Genomic DNA, 19,779 nt, shown 5'->3' with positions numbered 1-19,779 from the left:
ACAAATGACCGAGCCTCAGGTAGTTACCTTCTGAAAGACAGGTTTGTCATTGTTGACGTCATCAATTTTCACGACAACCTGGGCAGTACTTGTAAGAGAATGGGGCCCTCGAGAGGCATTATCATCAGTAGCTGTGACATAAAGTACATATTCTGTCCCCTGCAGCTTAGGAAACGGACTTGAACGAAGTCTAACTAGCCCTGTAAAAACAACAATAGGTTGTGGGGTTTTATTTTTTTACTACATTAACAAATTACTGTTGTTGTTCTCACCAGTAAGCAAAACAACAAACCATTCTGGTTTACCTATTCACCAATAAACCACAAGGCTGCTACACTTTAATTTAACTATGGTATTTTTACTGCAGTCTGATATTAAAACAAAATTAAGACAGCACAACAGGTTTGTTTCTCTGCAGGTATGTCTACAGAGCTAAATGAGACAACAGCTATAACTCAGCTGACCTGCACATACTAGCTTTCATCTATCCGCTGCAGAAAAAAACAAAACAAAACAAAAAAATCCAGAGAAACATTGTGGCAGACTTCTGTTTTAACTGCACCTGCCCCACCAGCAAGCCTGGCTATGTTCCTGTATCATTACTGCAATGAAGCATGTGTCACCATGTCTACTGCTGTAGCTACCAATGCTAGCTCAACTGAAATTAGTTCCAGTTTACCTTCCTGCAGCACAATCACAGCAGCATTTAGCTATACAGGCATATCCTCAGAAACCTGTATTTTGCTACTCTCCCAAGTCACCCAAATGATACACCCTGCTGGATGGGACAGAAAGGCACCGTCAGAGAAAGATATATGAAAGGTTTTCTACAAAAGCAGAAGAGACTACAGCTATCTGAGACCATGCAGTAAGAAGCTGTCATTCTTTTGCTCCATCATCCATCAATCACCTCTTATTCATCAGGCATAATAGCAATTGTCATTACACCAGAGTATTGTCACAGCATCAATGTCACGCAATTTGCTTGCAAATTGATTGTTTTAGCTGCAGCACTTATTTTTGACACATCTCCACTTTACCTTGGCATTTTTGTGACAAGATGGTACAGACTATTCCTCTGACATCATTTCTGAAATGAAACTGCTGCAAGCCACTGTATAAACCTTTATAGGTTTATTAAGCAATAAAAGCCCAAAAGTGTTCTGAAAAAAAGTGCTAATGTTTCTAAAATTAAGTTTCAAAGACTAGAAAAATTAATTGGTAAAAAAGTATAAAAGTACATATACATGATTATCTATATTAAAACTATGGAGCTAATCCTAAGAGATGCTATCAATCAAATGTTAAGATTCTTTGAGCGCTTACAACAAAGATTTTCAGAAGCATCAGATATACTACTCCTGTGGCAATTAGACACTTTTAAAACCACTGTTCCTCTTCAGCTGCCGAAGTATCTTTAAAAATTTAACTCTTGGAACCTACAACTCTTATTTTTAAGTCAGAAAGGATAAAAGGAGCTCTCAATAAATTCAGGATTACATTTCAACTCTTGCTAGCTACTTGCAGACCATATTTTTGGAAACATTTCAGAATCTAACATTAATACTGCAAAAACATGATTTGCATTGAAATTAAAATTTCATGCTAAGTGAACTCTATGAAATAAAGAGAAGGAATAACTTAGGGTGGCTTACTCTTTCCTACATATTCAACGCTTGTGCTTTGAAAAATATAAGTTCAGATTTTGACTGCAGTTCAAAACAGGTTAAATATCAAGCAGTTTAAGTGAAGTTAATTAATTTACTTCAATCCTTCAATGGGATTTCAATGTGGTTGCCTGTTTCTGTCTCAAAACATCCTCTTCTGTTTTTTCAAGCAATCAACAGCAAATAAATCCTATTAATTTAAAGGGATATGCCAGCCTACTCAGATGATGTGTGTTTGTACAATTTTTTTAATTTTTTTTTTTTTTTTTTTAAATGAGGACACCAATGTTATGGGATTTTTTCCTTTGGGGTTTTAAAAATGTGACTGCTGAAAAGAATTTTAAAAGATGTAAAAACTGGTATTTCAGAACAAATGACTTAAACTGCAAAGTATTGTCCACACTTTTTTTCCTCAGGCACGCAGTATTCTTGGCTAAATAACATCGCTCATGTGAGTGATTTTGTCCTTAAAAACATACTTACTTAGTTCATATTTTATACACTTTTGCCTTCATTGAAATAAAACAGTGGTAGTCTCATTCCACCTACAAATGCATCATTTTGTGTCAGTACAACACAAGTAAACTCGGCTAAGAAATGTTTACTCACACATGCGTAATCAGGACATGGACAGAAGCACGGGGAAAAAACCCTCATCTAAAAACCCAAATGTCCACTTTAAACCAGTTAAAACTGAGTTACTGAAAAAGTTGCACAAAGAATACTATTCCAGTCAGAACTGTCATCCTATTGTTTTTTCTCCTCACATGGCTATTTGATTACTAATAGTACCCTTGCCTAATCACAGCAGGTGGATGTCAAGCTTTGAGCGCACCAACAGGCCTCACAAACTCTTCCTCCTGCTCCCTGGGTTTGGCTGCCTGTGTTCAAGGCCAGCTCTGACAAGATGCAGCTGGCTGACCTTGGATCAGACAGTTAGTTGTCACAAGCCTTGTCTGTGGCCTCTGCCCCATGTCTCGGGAGCTGCGCTTCAGCTCAGGTCCTTTCCTGAGCTCCGCCGGGGGTGTGCTGTACCTGGCTGTGCGTCTTGCCGACCCCGACCCTGCCTTGCTGACTTGGCTTCCCAGCTTGACCGGAGACCTGCCTCATCACTGCCTATTTGTCTGGTGACCACTGGGCTGTTGGAGGAACCAGGTTTACATCACGGGACATCCTTGCTTGGGATGGTAGTCCGTGGCTGTGAAGTCCCTGCCCCTGCCTGCCTTGCTGTCACCATTGACTCCCATTTAACCTTACCCTGTAGAGTAGCCCTTTCTTGCTGCAACTTTGAAACCAGTTTCCTAGATTGTATGTTATTCAAATCCTTGTTTGACATTTTGGAATGTCACACTTATCAATAATAACGTTCTCTATTCAGTTACTGTCTATTAAGTTACCTGGTATCTATAATAATGCTCTCTATTAAGTTACTGACTGAAAGCAAACAATGAGCAGGTAAGATAGGTCAATTATACAAAGCTTTTAGGAAAATGATATGATTTTTTAAACATTATAAGAGAGTCTAGAACAATTGCATCTTTTTCCTGCACTTTCTTTAATTAGGTTAGTATTAGCCTCAAAAATAGCATATGCTATTAAGTTTTTATAATTGCTACCTAATAAAGACCAAATTCAAGCTGCATCACATCAGAATCAACATTATGACTGCAGCAGCAAAGAGCTAATGTATTATTACCTTTCTTAGGGTCAATAACGAAGTTTCCTTTTTGATTCCCAGACACAATATCATATGTCACAGCATCTCCATCAGGGTCAACAGCATTAACTGTAGCAATCAGTGTGTTTGGGCCTGCATCTTCAGAAACAAAACTCCTGTAGCTGTTGAACAAAATTATGACAACACATTTACAAATTTAGACAGGAAATAACATATACAGAACTATGCTTTACAACACCTACTGACTACCTGTACAAAGGGTACTGCAGAGATTTGTAATTTATTAATACAATTACACTGGTAAGATGCTTCTTTGTTAAGCAGTGAAATGATAGTACTGATGATCTATCCAACCATCCATGTCTTTGTGTTGTTACCTCCCATAGATCTCCATTGCAAACTTTCAGCAGTACTGAAGCTTTGAAGCTTAGCTTCACAACAAGACTTGCACTAAATGCAGAATTCACTTTTTTTTTAATTTAAAAAAAATGAGTTGCATGATTCACAGAATCAAAGCAAACATTTGCTAAGTTAAAGCACTGCTTGTTATAGCACACTTTCTGACACAAGCTCTCAAAATGCTTTTAGTGTAGTCTTTGCACCAGCATGACTAAGATGAGAATCAGATCTGCAGGACATTCGCATAATGTCAGTTTTACAAAAATGTCTTTTCAAGTCCAGACACATCACTGACATTGTAAGCTCTGAAGAGGCATTATCAGCCTAAACTTAATGCTCTCTGGAGTAGAAAAGCCCCCTGCTTTAGCAAAGTCCCAAATACTTACTGTTTTATCTGACTGGATTGAGCATAGGCCAGACTAAGCATACTACAGACCTGTCCATAGTACACATCCCAAAGCTCAGCCATAAGAATGAACTACAGCTGGCTGTATCCAACAATACAGATAAAATACATATGTACCACTAGGTTCAGAGTGCTTAGGGACCCACTCTTCATATGCTGAGAATAGGAAAAAATTCAAAGAAAAAGAAAATAGATGCACAGAAAACCTCTCCCTTAGCTTCTGTTGTCTAGATATGTGTGTTTTCATCAAAACCTTCATAGAAACAGCTTTTTTTCTTCCCCCAATTTAATATGCAATGAAGTAAGAGAAGTAAATTATTCTGGTTTAGCTCAGTCACAACCCTAAGGACACTGTCTTAACTCTGCATCTGGAAAGCAAACGAACAGTAATTCTGATAATTTTGAACATGAAATATAGGGGCAGAAGAGTTCAAGTCCTCAGAAGAGGTCTCTTAAAAAGGAGAAAGTAAAAACTGACAAAATGAAACAGAGTGGTAGCCTTAAGCATTTCGTAACTGAGATAAAGAATAACCGTGATGAAAGAAAGCTCGTGGCAAGGAATCGTAAGTTTATACTGGACTGTAAATCTATTTAAACAAAGGGCTAGAAGGACATCATCATCATCTTGATTTGTATTAGCCTGCCACAGAGAATAACATTAATTGCAAACTAGTCTCTCAACAGGACCTAATTTACAGGTGTTCATGATGAATCTATTTCACAGAAAACTTCAACTAAGTTCTGTCTGAAATTCACCTTGGAGTTCAAGACTTTTTTCCTAATGGGAAAGATAAAGCAAAATCAAAGCCTGGTTAAACAAAAACTTTAATTTGAATTCCAGGAGCTGAATTCAATTCCAATACCAATCTACACATATATACAATAGCATTTTCCCTGCTATTGCACAGGGAACAGAAAAGCTTCGTGTGAATGTTTGGTAATTTAAAATAATGCTCATTTTAATCATATTCTTCACTAAACTTTAAATATAAGAGCTGGCAAGGTTTGGTTTTTTTAAACTATGTTTTCTGCTTCCAATTTCTTAGAGATGTTTACAGCACCTTTAATACTATCATTTATTTCTGATTAAAAAATTAGGAACAGATACAAGACTAAAAGATACAGATAAATATTCAATGACCCTGAATATTAAAACAAATAAATAAATGAAAAACAGGCATCATCTGAAGAGTGAGAAACTTAATCTGGTTTAGTATTTGAAAATGCACAGAGATCCAATAAGAATTAACAAAAGATCAACTTTTCCAAGTCCTATCTCCTAAGCAATGTTTAGGAAAGAAAGGCAGGCACAAGATTTTGAAGCCAGAGGTTACCTTTACATAAAATAAGGACTGTCAGAAAGCTTTGATGTTTTGTTCAGCTAAACCACAAGCTTAGCATCACTGAAAGCTCTGCCTGGGTTTTGTTCTGAGCAACTTCTAAGAGTAGAAGGCTGATGCAGAAGCTGACAGGGAATTCCATTACTAAGCCTCTAACGTGAATGCAAGTTTATAGTACTTTTGACATTGCTTCAGACACTTCTGAGCCCCAACTATGGAAGAAAAATGCTTAGTGATGCTTTAGAAGAAAAAAAAAAAAAAGTACAGTTTGTAGGGCATGGGACTAAGTGAAATTAAGTGCACACCACTTATTGACATTTATCTTGTGGTTTTTATAATTCAGTAGTCATTTAGGATTCTGTCATCTAAGCATTCTTCTTTAACAATTCTAAACCAGGGATGCGGACTGTTGACTGTCTAAGCTTAACCTGCTGAATTAAAAGGTAAAATTCCACCATGTACTCTGGATGAGGGCTGAGGACAACACCGAGTTGCCTGCTTTTTCTGCCTGATTTCCTTTGGTGGTGGAGGGTTCCTACTGAAATGTATAATCTGAAATTACTGCACCACCTCTTTCAGTACATATTGGAAAAAACCTAAGTGCAAGATCTGTCAAAAGAGACTATCTACATACTACTTCTATCTAGCAAGATACCCAAGTCCTACTATACAATGAAAGTATGCCTAAACCTTAAAATTAAGAATCAAACTTAGAGCTGCCCTTTTTTTTTTTTTACTGGTAGTAAGAGAGTCTCAGAGTCAAAAGATCATCCCACATTTGTGAGTCCAACTCTCAGATTTGACTGAACCGAAGCCAGTTACCATCCTGTAATGATCAGCCTTTCGACCAAAATATAAAAAGCACCAGTAAAAGACAAAGATAACAGAGTTTTAAAAATACGTATTTACATTGTCTGGGAAAATTCAGGTGCTTCATCATTCACATTTGAAACATGGATCCTTACAGTTGCTGTCCCAGTCTTCGGCTCTTCCCCTTTATCTACAGCCATAATTATGAACTCATAAAGATGGTTAGGTCGCTCATAGTCCAACCGTGTTGCTGGAAAAATAGTACCATGAGAAGTAATACTGAAGTCTTGACTCAAAGTGTGATATAGTAATTCGGCATTCTCTTTTGAATCGCAGTCAGTGGCTGTCACTATTAAAAGAGAAGAGAAAGACATTGTGTAGATCAAAGTTTGTGAATTGGAACATTAAGTACTTTAACAAGACAATTAGTGTGTAGTATAAAACTGTAATAGCATTTGCCTTGGCATGTGGTGCTTGAAATAATTTATAAAACTGTGCTATCCCCTGTGCTATTTATTGAACTAACCCTTACTTGAAAATAAGTTGGTTTAAAAAAAACCAACAACAGTTAAGTCCCTGGTTGAATTCAGCCACCAGATCTTGCCTTTGTCTGCCAGATTTAGAGCGCCCTGTACTACCAAGAACATGTTCCCATACAGAGACATATATTCTCGTGTCCACTTGATCTATACTGCTGATTTAAGATCACTCGGACAGATCACATCCTGTGTGATTAAAGATGAAATATTTGCATATTTTATTCAACTGATGCAAGTTATGTGTTTGTCAGATCCTACCCATAACCTACAAAAATCTATGCTAAAAGCGCAGTTAGCAGAATAGTAACTGACAGACTACCATTACTACAGGATAAATCACTCAGTAGAACAGTAGGAGGTAATAAAATCCTGTTTACTAGGGAAAAACAATTTTCCTGCAGTTGAATTTCCTTTTTCTCCTCAAGATTTATAAAAAGTTTATATAAGGGTTAAAGACTAATATAAAGCCCTTCTACAACTGCTTAGTTGACATAAATTTGTTTTATTGCTAGGACCTGCTGATTTCTTTATAAACATTTTCAATATAAAAGATTTTTGCAGTTTACAAAATCAAAATTTACATAATTTACAGAGCATCACCATTTAAAGCTTAAGTTATCGGTTACATTGGGAAGAAGCAAAGTCTTTTTCTCAAGCATCCAAACAAAACCTCACATAAAACAGTTAAACCATGCACAAGGCTTTTAATGCAAAAGAGCAGTATTCCCTACAGCAAGCCCACATAGGACTCAAAGACAGGCAGAGAAGGTGAGCTGATGTGTCCATAACTTCTGATCCAACATCACTCTTTTCCTTCAAAAAAAAGAAATGTTGCAAGATTGCTACTATAAGCCTGGTGCTATAATACTAACCACATCTGAAGTCCTGTTACTTCAAAATCCTACAAAGGATTTGTTTCCTTTGTCTCCCGTCCCCCAAAATTGTTTGGGCTGTGGCAGTAGTACATAATTATGACCCAATTCTACAAGGTGCCATATGCCTTCAGAGAGTTGCAAATACCCATGCTGGGGCAGGTAATTTTGCCTTCTGAACTGAATTCTACTTAGTGGGAGGAAAATAAAATACTCATACTGAATGTAACAAATTGTTTTAGAAGTACTAACCTTGTAGAAGTGCAGTTGTCATAGTAACCGTTTCAGGAACACCAACTTTGCTGTAAATTGACTGATGGAATTCGGGGGCACAATCATTCACATCTGTGATTACAACCAAAACCTTAATGGAGAAGAAGGGAATGTTAAACAGCAAAGTGAACCAAGGCAATGACTTCATTGCTCTAGAAATATTGGATGGAAGAATTTCCCAAAAACATCCTTGAGGTCTTCAGAAGCTACAGCACATAGGATAAGCCATTTTTCTTAGATTACTCTTTCCCTGCTGAGAACCGTTGAAATATTAGATTCCAAAATACTAGGAACTCCGAAGGCCCAGTCCCTTGCAGCAACGTCTTCCACTCACCCTTCATCTCCATTGATTACTCCCTATTACTAATTTAAAGGAAAATGGACCGTCTGCTTTCCAAGCATCCTTTTTCCATTATCTTATCTTCCAACACTTCTGTGATTTGTAACACTAAAAATTCTACTGCCAAGCATGTTACATTTTAGCAGTATAAATCTCCAAGACCAAGTTCTGAATTCAATTACAGCAGTGTAAATCAGACGTAAATGGAACTGATTATGGTAAAAAAGGCAAGAAATACAATTCTGCTTCTAGCATCTTTAAAAATGTTTTCTTATTCCTATGTCAAATATGAGTCCACAGTTGCACTGTTTACAATCCAAACAGTAAGGAGTGTGTTAAATTAGCCTTTATGGTGGTTCATACTGCTACACTTCAGACTGTCTGAAGTTGATTGAGGTATTCTGCATTACAGTGCAACAGGCAGATGTATACTCCATCTACCCTTACACAGGTTCGTATAAACTGGGAGTGGCTCTCTCTTAACTATTGAGGTTGTACCAGTGTAAAGCTGGAACAAGTTAAACTACGTTTAGGCTAAATGTATTTGTAAAATCATCTCATAATCCTCAAGTCATATTCTACCACTCTTCATCTTGTAGTACATAAAAGGGTCAATAGAAATTATCAGTCTCAAGTGTGCTACAGCCAGTTTGTTACACTGATGTACTGTTTCACTGCCTCTCTGTCCTGACACTTGTTCCTAATAATTCTGCTTCCTTTTCCCTCTATAGTGCACATCTTATCTCCTGCAGCAGGAACAAACTGTCATATTGCATGCATTTCCTAGCTCAGTGAATCCTTGAATTCAAACAACTGTAATAACTATATTTAGAAATATTTTTTCTGTCAAACAGCTTTCTAAAACACCATGAACCATCATCGTTTAATATCTGTGAGTTTTTATTACTTTCTCTCTTTACAAGTTCACTTCATGTTCTTGATACAAAACAAAGCATTTCCTGTTTTGCTTTTGTTTTAAACTGGAATAATCTCAAATATACATCACACTTTATGAAGGTTTAGAGTAAGACAAAATCTCATGTCTGGCTTGGCTGCACCCATTTCCCTGTCTTCCCAGAGAAGGCCTAGGACCTATGATGGGATGTCATATTGATCCCTCAGAAATAGCCTTTTCAGCAACTGCAAGAGTGAACTCTAAGGGTACCTAAACCAGCCCTCAACATCTCCCATCGACAGAAAGACTTTTAAAATGGACAGTAGAACAGACAGTATGAGCTGGGGAAATGGGAGTCCCTAGTGAATCTGTACAGAAATCTGGAAAGGCTAAAGGAAAATGGAAATACATATAGACTGCCAGAAGTGAACACCTACCTCAGCTGCACTACTGAGCTGTTCTTCATTTTCCTCTGCTCTGACCAAAAGAAGATACTGGTGTTGGTCACTCTCATAATCCACACTCCGAGTTAAACTGATATCTCCTGCTGCCCAATCAATACTGAACAGACCACCAGGATTAGTCAGGAAACTGTAGCTCAGGGATTTCTTTTGGTATGATACAGCAGTGACTGTAAGAAAGCTGCATTTAAAAAAAAAAAAAAAAAAGGACTCTTAAGCACATAATACAACATACTGAAAAATATGGCAAGAATGATACATATCAGAAATGATGGTGCAATCCCGTAAGTCTGATCAGAGCAATACTCACTGAAGTCAGTGGTAGCAGTACCTAAACATCAAATTCAAACATTTTGTTATACACTAGTTCTATCATCTTGAGGTTAAACAGATAAAGATAGGATTCTTGGAAGCAGAACACAGTAAGGATTAAAAACGCAGGAACAGAGGATTCATTTTTGCTGCAACTGAATTTGCCTACTCTAACTTACTTCTACGGTAGCGATGGTTTTCAGGCAGGAAGCTAAAAGATAAAGCAAGATGCAAAAGATTCATTTTAGTAACAGCATGGTAAGTTTGCTGCTGCAGTCATACCATCCTGAAGTTTCAACACATAACTACAAAAGAATAAAAGCCAGTCACTAAGAGCGTGCATGTTACAGGTTATACAGGGCATATGTTTTTAGCTCTCATCTGGCACTAACTTTTTCCCACTGAAGTCCAATGTGTTTGAAGTCTTCAAGTGGGAAAAACACTCGCAGTATGAAGTAAAAGAAGGAATTAAAAAAGAAATATTTTTAAAGGGTTTAAAACAGAATACTAATTCCTCAAGTGTTTGTTGCCTTATCACGCAGGTTTCTTAGAAAAAAGAATTCCGTCTCCCAGGAGAACCCACCAACATGTACGACCCAGTGACAACTACAATCAAAAAGTACAACCAAAAAGACAAAACTCAGTTTGTCCGAACACCTTTTTCCCCGTTCTATTTCCATGCTGCTGTCTTCTCACTTCCCTCAGATACACTACTGAAACAACGGAAAAGGTTGGTGTAGGTCATTACCTCACTTTAGTCTTTTTCCGTATTTTCCTATGATGTGGTCTCACAGTCAGTTTCAAACAGCACACGACCGTGTTCCTGCCAACAGGAATTATTCTGCCCTCCTTCTAACTCCCTACCCTGGCTGCATGTTCACACCACCTCTCCTCTCCTGTCAGCACCAAAAATCACAAGGCCATGCTGTGAGCACATTTAACAACCTAACTGAAAACTTTTTTTTTCTTTGTTTGGCTTTGTCTTTCATCAGATCAGCCTGCCCATGCAGCTAGCATATTAGCACTAGTGGCAGACCAAAGGAAGAGAAAGATTTGGTACTGCTCCTCTGCTCAGCAGCAGTCTTAAATCAGCCTACAGTTGTGAAATCCTAAACCCAGAAATCTAGTGCATGACAGCAACTCTGTTTTCCTGTGTACTTGTGTAATTGGTCCAATTTAAATATCAGAACTTTAGGATTCTACATGGATTTTCAAGACTATTTCTGGTCAACACACAACAAGAAACCACTTTCACTGGGTGCACTGTGTACATTCAAATCTCTTCTGACATAATAACAACGGCATTAAATACTTCATTCCTTTTGGATATCACCAAGTAATTTGACAAACTGACTAATCTACTATCATCTTAGGTGTGCAAATCTATTTTTAAATAGTGATAAAAAATAGTTATAAAGAATTTCATTATTTTTAATCCTAAACATTATTGAGCCCAAGATGGCAGGTACCTGTTAGGTATTGTAGCATTTCGCAGTTCTTGCATTTCTTTTATGCCTGTGCTATTTAAGTTTATTGCAGTTTTAAAGAAAAACCTTGTTTTCTACTATTAACAGTTGCTCATTTTTTTTTATCTTAACACACCTTGGTTATTTAGACACTGTAAAACTGAATGTTGTAGACTGAACAGTAAAATACAACACCACAGATAATACAATATGAATAACCGTTGAATGGCCGCACAAGGAAGACATTTACTGGACAAAAGTATTCTTGATTCAACTGGAAGAGGAAATGTTTGCCATAAGAACAAAACAGTTTGGGAAAGACGGAATTGAGTATTCAGGCGGACCTATGTTACTAACATTTTCTGTGATATTTAGATCCACATGGTTAGACAAAGGATGGAAAAATAAAATGACGAGTTTTGTGACATCTTCACTTTTGCTCCGTTTGTCACCGTGATGAAGACAGCAAAGACAGCCTCTTGTTTTTTCCGATTTTCACTTAACAGAGAAGGCACTTCTCCAAGTTTGACACATAAAATTAATATATTCTTTCGCACTAGGATATCTTTCTTCATGATGTAACAGTTCTAATTTGTATTCTGCATTTTGTTTGAAAATTAAGACTCAATCAACATCTACTAATACTTTGCATATCATTTAAAAAAGCAAGAAACTGTAGTTATCCAATACCGCTTTTCTGCATAAAAGGGTGACTAAAAAAATACATCAATCAAACTGTATCTTGATCACTTCTATTAAGATATCTAAACTGCTACTCACAGTATCTATTTATGATTCACAAACAACACTGAGGCTTTGGGTAGATCAAACAGAAGCTAAACTAGGAACACAATCTCACTGCATTATTTTTAACTGTTACTTACGATTTTCCTTGTGGCATACTTTCAGGAACATTAACAAAGTATGATATGTTGGTGAACTGTGGTGGTCGAAATCCAGCAATTACAGAAACAGAGGCTGGAGACCCTCTGCTTCCAAGTTTATCTGCTGCTAGTACAGTCAGTAAATACTCGTTGTCCCTCACCAATGGCAAACCTGTCGTTTTAATCCAGCCAGTGTCCTTCTCAACTTCAAATCTGCCTTCACCACCTAAAAAGAACAGATTCACAAAGTGTTGTCAGCAAGAACATTTTTACTTGATTAAAATTAAGAGGAGAATACGGTATCAATTCCTAAGTTGGTTTTGGCTTAGAATCAGCATGCACACAAAAATCCAAAAATTTGTTTAGAACTTAGAAATCAGAAATCAGTAATTACATTCATTATAACATTTCTAAGTTGCATTTTACTTCTCTGGACAATTATCACTCTTCTTTATCCTTCAATACGTTGCTGCTGTTTGATGCTAAATATCCCTTACCAGAAAATACCCTGCTAGAGTCCTGGCCAAGAGGAACAAATCCACATCTGGAGCAGTATTGCTAGTCCCCTTCTGCTTAGACAGTTTTGAACTATTACTGAAGTTTAAGAGCCCCACAAAGAAAATTATTAATGAGTCTGTACTAGCTTTGCAAAGCTAAGGCACAACCCAGACCCTTAAAAATTTGTTAGACATGAACAAGAAGCATGACTCCCACAAGGGAGAAGGAACATTAACCCTCTTCGCCCAACCAACTGTGCTCCACATACTGCTGTCCTGGTTTCGGCTGGGACAGAGTTAACTTTCTTTTTAGTAGCTGGTACAGTGCTGTGTTTTGGATTTAGTGTGAGAATAGTGTTGATAACACTCTGATGTTTTAGTTGTTGCTAAGTAGCGCTTATCTTAAGCCAAGGACTTTTCAGTTTCCCATGCTCTGCCAGCAAGCAGGTGGGCAAGGAGCTGGGAGGGAGCAGAGCCGGGGCAGCTGACTTGAACTAGCCAAAGGGGTATTCCATACCATGGAACGTCATGCCCAGTATATAAACAGGGGGGAGCTGCCCGGAAGGCGCGGATCGCGGTTCGGGAACTAACTGAGCATCGGTCAGCGGGTGGTGAGCAATTGCATTGTGCATCACTGGTTTTTTTACCTTCCCCCCCCCCTTCTTTTGTTGCATTCCTTTTCATTACTATTATTATTATATTTCATTATTACTATTGTTAGTATTATATTTTACTTTAGTTATTAAACTGTTCTTATCTCAACCCACGAGTTTTACTTTTTTTTTTTCCTTTGCTTTCCTCCTCCTCACCCCACTGGGAGGGGGAGGGGGAAGCGGCTGCGTGGTGCTGAGTTGCTGACTGGGGTTAAACCACGACATATCTCATAAACAGGCAGTCCAGCAGAGAGGTGCTGACTACTGCTGCCATTGCCACCCCCTTGCCAAAGCCCTGAGGAGTACTGACTGCTCCAGTCCCCATCATCCCCCAGCTGACGATTTGGGCAGGAACCCAACTTTGCAGGGAGAACACACTTCAAATCTGGCAAATCTGCCCGTACCCTCAATAAAAGTTGATTTTTCTCACACACAGAGCTGAAGGCTTATGAACCGTTTGCAGGAGGAAGGGAAGATCTTTCACTAATGAAACTGAGGATAAAAGACAAAAAAGTCACAATAGTGAAGCCTAATACACAGGGAATGAGAAGGTTAAAATTTACCTTCCAAGAGAAAATATTCTACAGCTCCATGGATCCCCTCATCTGCATCCACAGCAAGCAGCTTGTATACTTCAGTACCTCCCGCAGCTTCAGGGGAAACCACAGCCAAGAACGGGAAGGGCTCCATGGCCCATTCGGGTGCATTGTCGTTCACGTCTGTCACAGTAAGTAATAAGTGCACCGAGTACCAATCCTTTCCTAATGGTCACAAAAAAATGAAGAAATATTTAGCTACTTAATGGCACTCACAGTAACAGACACATGTATCAATTCCTGAGTGCGTATTGTCTGCAATATTGTTGGCATGTAATCCAGAAAAACTTAAGGCTCTTCTGCAATCAACAGCATCCAGACACAATGCGGGGAAAAAATAACCAGCACAAGTACTGCTGAACTGCAAGATCAGGGCCACCCATATTACATTCTACTAATATCTCTTTTTAGGAAAAATCATACACTCTTAAATTTTCTAAATTTAAATACATGTTTTCTGAAAAGTTTTTTTGCTGAAGGAAAAAAGTATCAAGAAATATTTTGTTTATGCAATGATTACAGCAACTCTGAATTTTCAAAATTAAATATTTGTTGCCAAAAAATTCTAACCAATCTACCCTAACTAGTGATTTTCCTGGTTAGAAAGTTTACTGAAATCCTAATATGGTTTTCACTTCTATTAGACAGTAAATGCTGTTAACAAACAAACAAATCAACCCCCAAAAACAAACCACCACAGAACGGAACTATTCAATTCTCCAAAAATCGACAATGGAAGATCCTTAAAAACTGAGCAAGAAGTATTTGTTATACCTCTGCCATTATTAAATCAACCAGTGAAGACAGTAGAGCTCCTAAACAAGTAATAAGTATCAGGCAGGTATTGCTGAAAAGATGGCAGAAAGGAAGAATGTCAGACTGAAGAAACTGCTCTGAAATCTCCAGGAATGGAGTTAAGAATTCCTGTCAAAGGAGCAAAGAGTGGGAAAATATCCTGGGTGAAGAAAGTTTCTGAACACCAGACCAAAGGATAGGATTAAAATCTTCACATTCCAAAGAAAGCAAAATGATACAGAAGACAGAAAGCCACTTTCTCCTTAATAATTTTACATACACTTTCAACTGAAAAAAATGCTTCCTTCAATCACACACAGCTAGCTCAGATTTTGACGCAACTTAGCTGGGGTAACACAAGACTGTGACAAAGAGAGTATTTCTTTTGCAACTGACAATATGTATCAGTAACATCAGGGAGCACAGCATAAATACAACTTCGGCCTTTTGGCCAGCTTGGCTCCAAGTGGACTGGCACTGAACTTGTAAAAAGTTTTGCTACAGAAGCCAACTTGCGTGTTCCTGCAGTCCATATTTAATGCCGCTGGCTCCAGAAAAGTGGTGTATGCACACCCTGTCTGACTCTGAAAGCAGTACAACTGCATTGACATGGCAATATGCCCCAGCTAACAAGCCTGGGGAAGTGAAAGGGAATGTGGTCCAGGTAAAAACAGCTGTTGCATTTACAACATGATTTATCCACAAGTTTAATAATGGATGTAAAGTCAGAATTTTTAAAGTTGATGCTGTTAATACTTGATTTCAGTGTGTATTTATTATTTATACATACATGAAAACATATCTACACACACACATTTTTTTTCAAAACAGCTTTACAGGAACTGAAACAACATACAAAGAGGAACATCTAAAATTATCATTTTAATTTAAACCTAATTAATAATACAAATAACTTAGTATTTAAGACTCTAAATACAAAGTGTTCCCAAAATGTCTAATCTTGTAAACAGTGTTATCTTGCTAAGGAGGAATATTCTCCCAGGAAGGTATGCCACTTAGGCTCAACAGCTGTACTCTTTCCCCCTCTCCACTTCCTTAATTGCAACATTACATCCCTCTTCAAAAAACACCCATTTTCCAACTAAAGTACATTACTTTTGTCTGATGTATGCATTTACTGATGTTATCCCTTCACTCCCACAGAAGTATTAATATATCTTTCACATCAGCCTCTTGCAAGCTTCAGCTTTTCATACTGAGGAACCTCTGTGTGATGGCAAGTGGCATATTTAGTGCGCCGTATCATAATCTGCAATCTATAAACAACCAGTAAGTGGATTGTCGTAAAGAAAACTCCTTGGTGCTATGATTAACAAAGTCAAATGTAAGTTTCTTAGTTCAGATTCCTGACACTTAATCCATCATGACCTTTAAGTACTTTGTGTTCTTATCCAGAAAATTCTCTTAATAGAAAAATCAGCATTCACCCAAGATAATCACAGTTCTTCTTAGTTAAACTTGTAAAACTATATTAATTCATCTGAATTTTAGAACTGTAACTGTGAGTACATCACTTTTTTTCTTTCTCTAAAAAGCAACAGAAAGTGTATTGACAGTAACTTGTTAAATCCAAATTAAATACTTTGTAATTATATCCTATACTCAGAATCTAATGTTCCAGGGAATAGAATATTAGCTTAAGACAGCACATATGAAAAAACGGTGGCTACAGTAAAACCAAACTTCTAATTTATCAAACAGTAAATCACAGAAGCGATCGGTTTCCTGAAAAAGAACCTTAAACATGCCTTCCACCATCGAAGAACATGGATACATGCAACACACATTTTTACATTTTCATGGAAAAATTCTCAGTTACCATGTACATCCAAGTCTTACAAAGTCTTCTCGACTCTAACTGAGATGATTTGTGTGTGTTATGTACCGCACTTCTGCAGTGAGAAGTGTTGGGAGGCCTGGTGTAAGGATGCTCAATTCAGCTTTTCTAGCCGAATGTTCTTTATAACATTGCATGGGAAGCCAAAGTTTCCAAAGATAAACTCAAATTGCCTCATTACAAAAAAAGACTGACACTGAGGCAAGACTACTGTAGCCCACACTGCTACTGCACTGTCCTTGTAGTCACCCAGGTATAATTCCCATCAACATTTAGACAGAGTCTGTGAAAGCAGCTGCATGCTTTCTCATCTGTATAGAATAAAAGAAGCCAGAAGGAACATCAAAAAAACATCCAAAAATCATGATGTAAAAAGCAGCAGCATGGATATTATTTCCCACTACCATACTAAATAGAACCAGATGTGTTTCAAAGAGACGTGTTCCATGTCAGAATGTGCATTCCAAAAGTCTCATGGCAGCCCGTCCAAGACACCTGAAGAAACTGCAGAGGAGGGAACTTGTTAGACATTGATCTGAGTCTGAGGTTGAAATACACCACGGCAACTGACAACAGGGTAAGTTCTAAACGAGAAGTGCCAAATGAGATCAGTGTCTGCTTGAACGCTCCAAAGATTTTAATTAAAAGGTTGTCCAAAAAGAGTAAGTGCAAAAGGGGAAGTTAGTGTAAAAATTGCCTGACTCTTCTCAAAAGAACAGGTCTTGTGGAAGCTGTCACAAGTTTGTAAATACCCACCTATTAGCTTAGTTTGCCTGGGCATACTGCAGGCTTAAAATAGCAAGCACTAAATTAGAAGCCGAGTTAAGAACCTTTGAAAATCTGCCTCTATAATAGCAAGATCTATTAAGGATTTGAATGCCACCTTGGTAACCCTGCCAGGAGTAGAAAGGTTACTGATCTTTGTCTCTCAATCAATAGGAAATCAATATCCTAATCAACCCATGCACTCATTCTGTTTCAAGTTCTGCTAAAGTTCTTAATATCCATGTATTCCTTTATCAAAAAATAAGTCAATATTGAAGAATAACTGATTTTTATTGAACAAGTAGTAATGAACTTGGATACAAATTCCACTCGTCACTTACTGAATGTCAGTTCACTGAACATTAAAATGCTGGTACTCAGTACATAATTATCACTGAGAAATTTCTCTTGTGAGGAGACTATGGAAAACTGCATCACGACTGAGATTAATCCTCACATGCTCTCACAAACTTTATTAATCAAAAACTAAAAGGACTTGGGCATGTTCCTCCAGGTTTTAATAGTTAAGAGACCTTAATGTCACTCGACATCTTGCAAGATCAAAGCTTTCAGCAATATGTTGGTTACCTCTGAAACATATGAACACTCTTAAGAATTTTGTTAGGATAGTCAGTAGGAACTGCAATGCACATAATCAAAGAGACAGGCATAAGTGCCTGTCTTGACCAGTACACATTTCCACTGCATATGACCTTACAGATCTTATTGGAATGTTACCTTCTTCCATCAACCACAGACAATCTGATTCATAAGCAAAAATACTAAATAAATCATCATGATTTCGCTTTCAGATAAAGGTAATCTGGAGGGAAATGGCTTTAAGTTTTCCCTTGACTGCATACCATATAACAAAGCAAAAACTATAACAGAAACACCGAACGGGACTGCACTTCTCTGCACAGAGACCTACAAATGCAACCTGACAACTTGTAGAAACAACATCAGGGTGTCCAATGAAGCATGACTGGACAAGGACTTGCCAGAGGACGAGTGCGATAAGGAGACTGACATGGACAATAATGTGTAATATGTGTATGCCTAGCAGGACAACACATTAAGAATTTCAAAGTATATGTTCGTGAACATGACTTTTTAAAAGCATAACTCCACATTCTAACCAGCACAGCAAATTTTAAAAGTTTTTCATTTGTTGTAATTATCGTGACACATACATTACAAAATGCAGTCTCTTACATTTTGTAACTGACATAGCTGCTTGCCTACAGAATAGTTGTGTTTTCCTACACAATGGAGCTTAAACCAGACCTTTAACTAATTTTTAATAAGGTATATAAAATTCATTTTCTCCCCTATTTATGAAAATGATTTGTGCTTCAAGACAGTGGAAGGAAGGAAATTCTAGAAAAATACATTTCTCGATAGTTCAGGTGTCTCTGCCTCCTTCCATCAAAACACCCCTCCATATGTATCTTGCACATATATTAATTACACATGTACATCAGTATATTAATAGTAGTAGTACATTACGTATCTGCATTCGTATATTATGATTAATGGTAGTTTATTAGTAGTATATAAGTAGTGCATGTGAAGTAATACTGCTACATTATGGGAGAAATTATATATTACAATTCCACTCAAATCTTAGCAGAAACAGCTTAAAACTGGTAATCCTCTGTGGATTTGGGTTAAGTCCTACAAACACACAGACAGGTTCTACTTACATTATCTGTTCCGAATACCAGGCCCCAACAACAAGTGGAGACACCAGCAACTACATTCAGCAGTGCAAGTCAACCCACTACTGAGATCCTAAGTCAGGAATCTGACACAGGCTTAATTATCCCTCAAAGAATTTTCAAACTGTTTTGTAACACATTACCAATAAGAATTTTCTCAATATTAAATGCTAGATACTTGCATTCCAAGCCAGACACGTCATAGATATCTTATACAATGTCATCCATTCAAAAAAATCCTACTAAAAGAACAGTTCTGCTAATTACATTGTTGGCACACATGCAGATTTTGCATTTGACAAATTTTCTTGCCTAGCTTCAGACAACAGAAAAATTGCTTTCTCACAGATACTGAGCAACAAGAGATAAAACTCAAAATGGCTCTTGCTGCACATAAACATGACAGTAACATAACACTGGAACATCTTATATTAAACATTAGTATTTTTAGAAGTAATATAGAAAATAATACTTCATATTCAAAAGGGTAAAATCATCTTTTTATTTGATCAGAAAGTATTTTTTCCTCTTTTATTTTTCTTCACTGTGGAA

General features: G+C 37.4%; 1 protein-coding gene across 1 annotated transcript in view; it reads right to left on the bottom strand.

Annotated features, from left to right (window-relative positions):
* Nucleotides 1–19,779, bottom strand: part of LOC127021137 (neural-cadherin-like) — a 70,829-nt gene that overhangs the window by 38,981 nt on the left and 12,069 nt on the right. Inside the window, exons 2-8 of the mRNA XM_050904069.1 lie at nucleotides 14,056–14,253; nucleotides 12,343–12,568; nucleotides 9,657–9,861; nucleotides 7,964–8,075; nucleotides 6,400–6,649; nucleotides 3,364–3,506; nucleotides 28–200 (exon numbers count right to left, since the gene is read on the bottom strand). Of these exons, the coding sequence (XP_050760026.1) occupies nucleotides 28–200; nucleotides 3,364–3,506; nucleotides 6,400–6,649; nucleotides 7,964–8,075; nucleotides 9,657–9,861; nucleotides 12,343–12,568; nucleotides 14,056–14,253 (1,307 nt within the window). The remainder of the gene's footprint in view (nucleotides 1–27; nucleotides 201–3,363; nucleotides 3,507–6,399; nucleotides 6,650–7,963; nucleotides 8,076–9,656; nucleotides 9,862–12,342; nucleotides 12,569–14,055; nucleotides 14,254–19,779) is intronic.

This window comes from Gymnogyps californianus, chromosome 12 (assembly GCF_018139145.2).
Source record: "Gymnogyps californianus isolate 813 chromosome 12, ASM1813914v2, whole genome shotgun sequence".
NCBI classification, from domain to species: Eukaryota; Metazoa; Chordata; class Aves; order Accipitriformes; family Cathartidae; genus Gymnogyps; species Gymnogyps californianus.
This window is presented reverse-complemented; position numbering and strand designations above follow the sequence as displayed.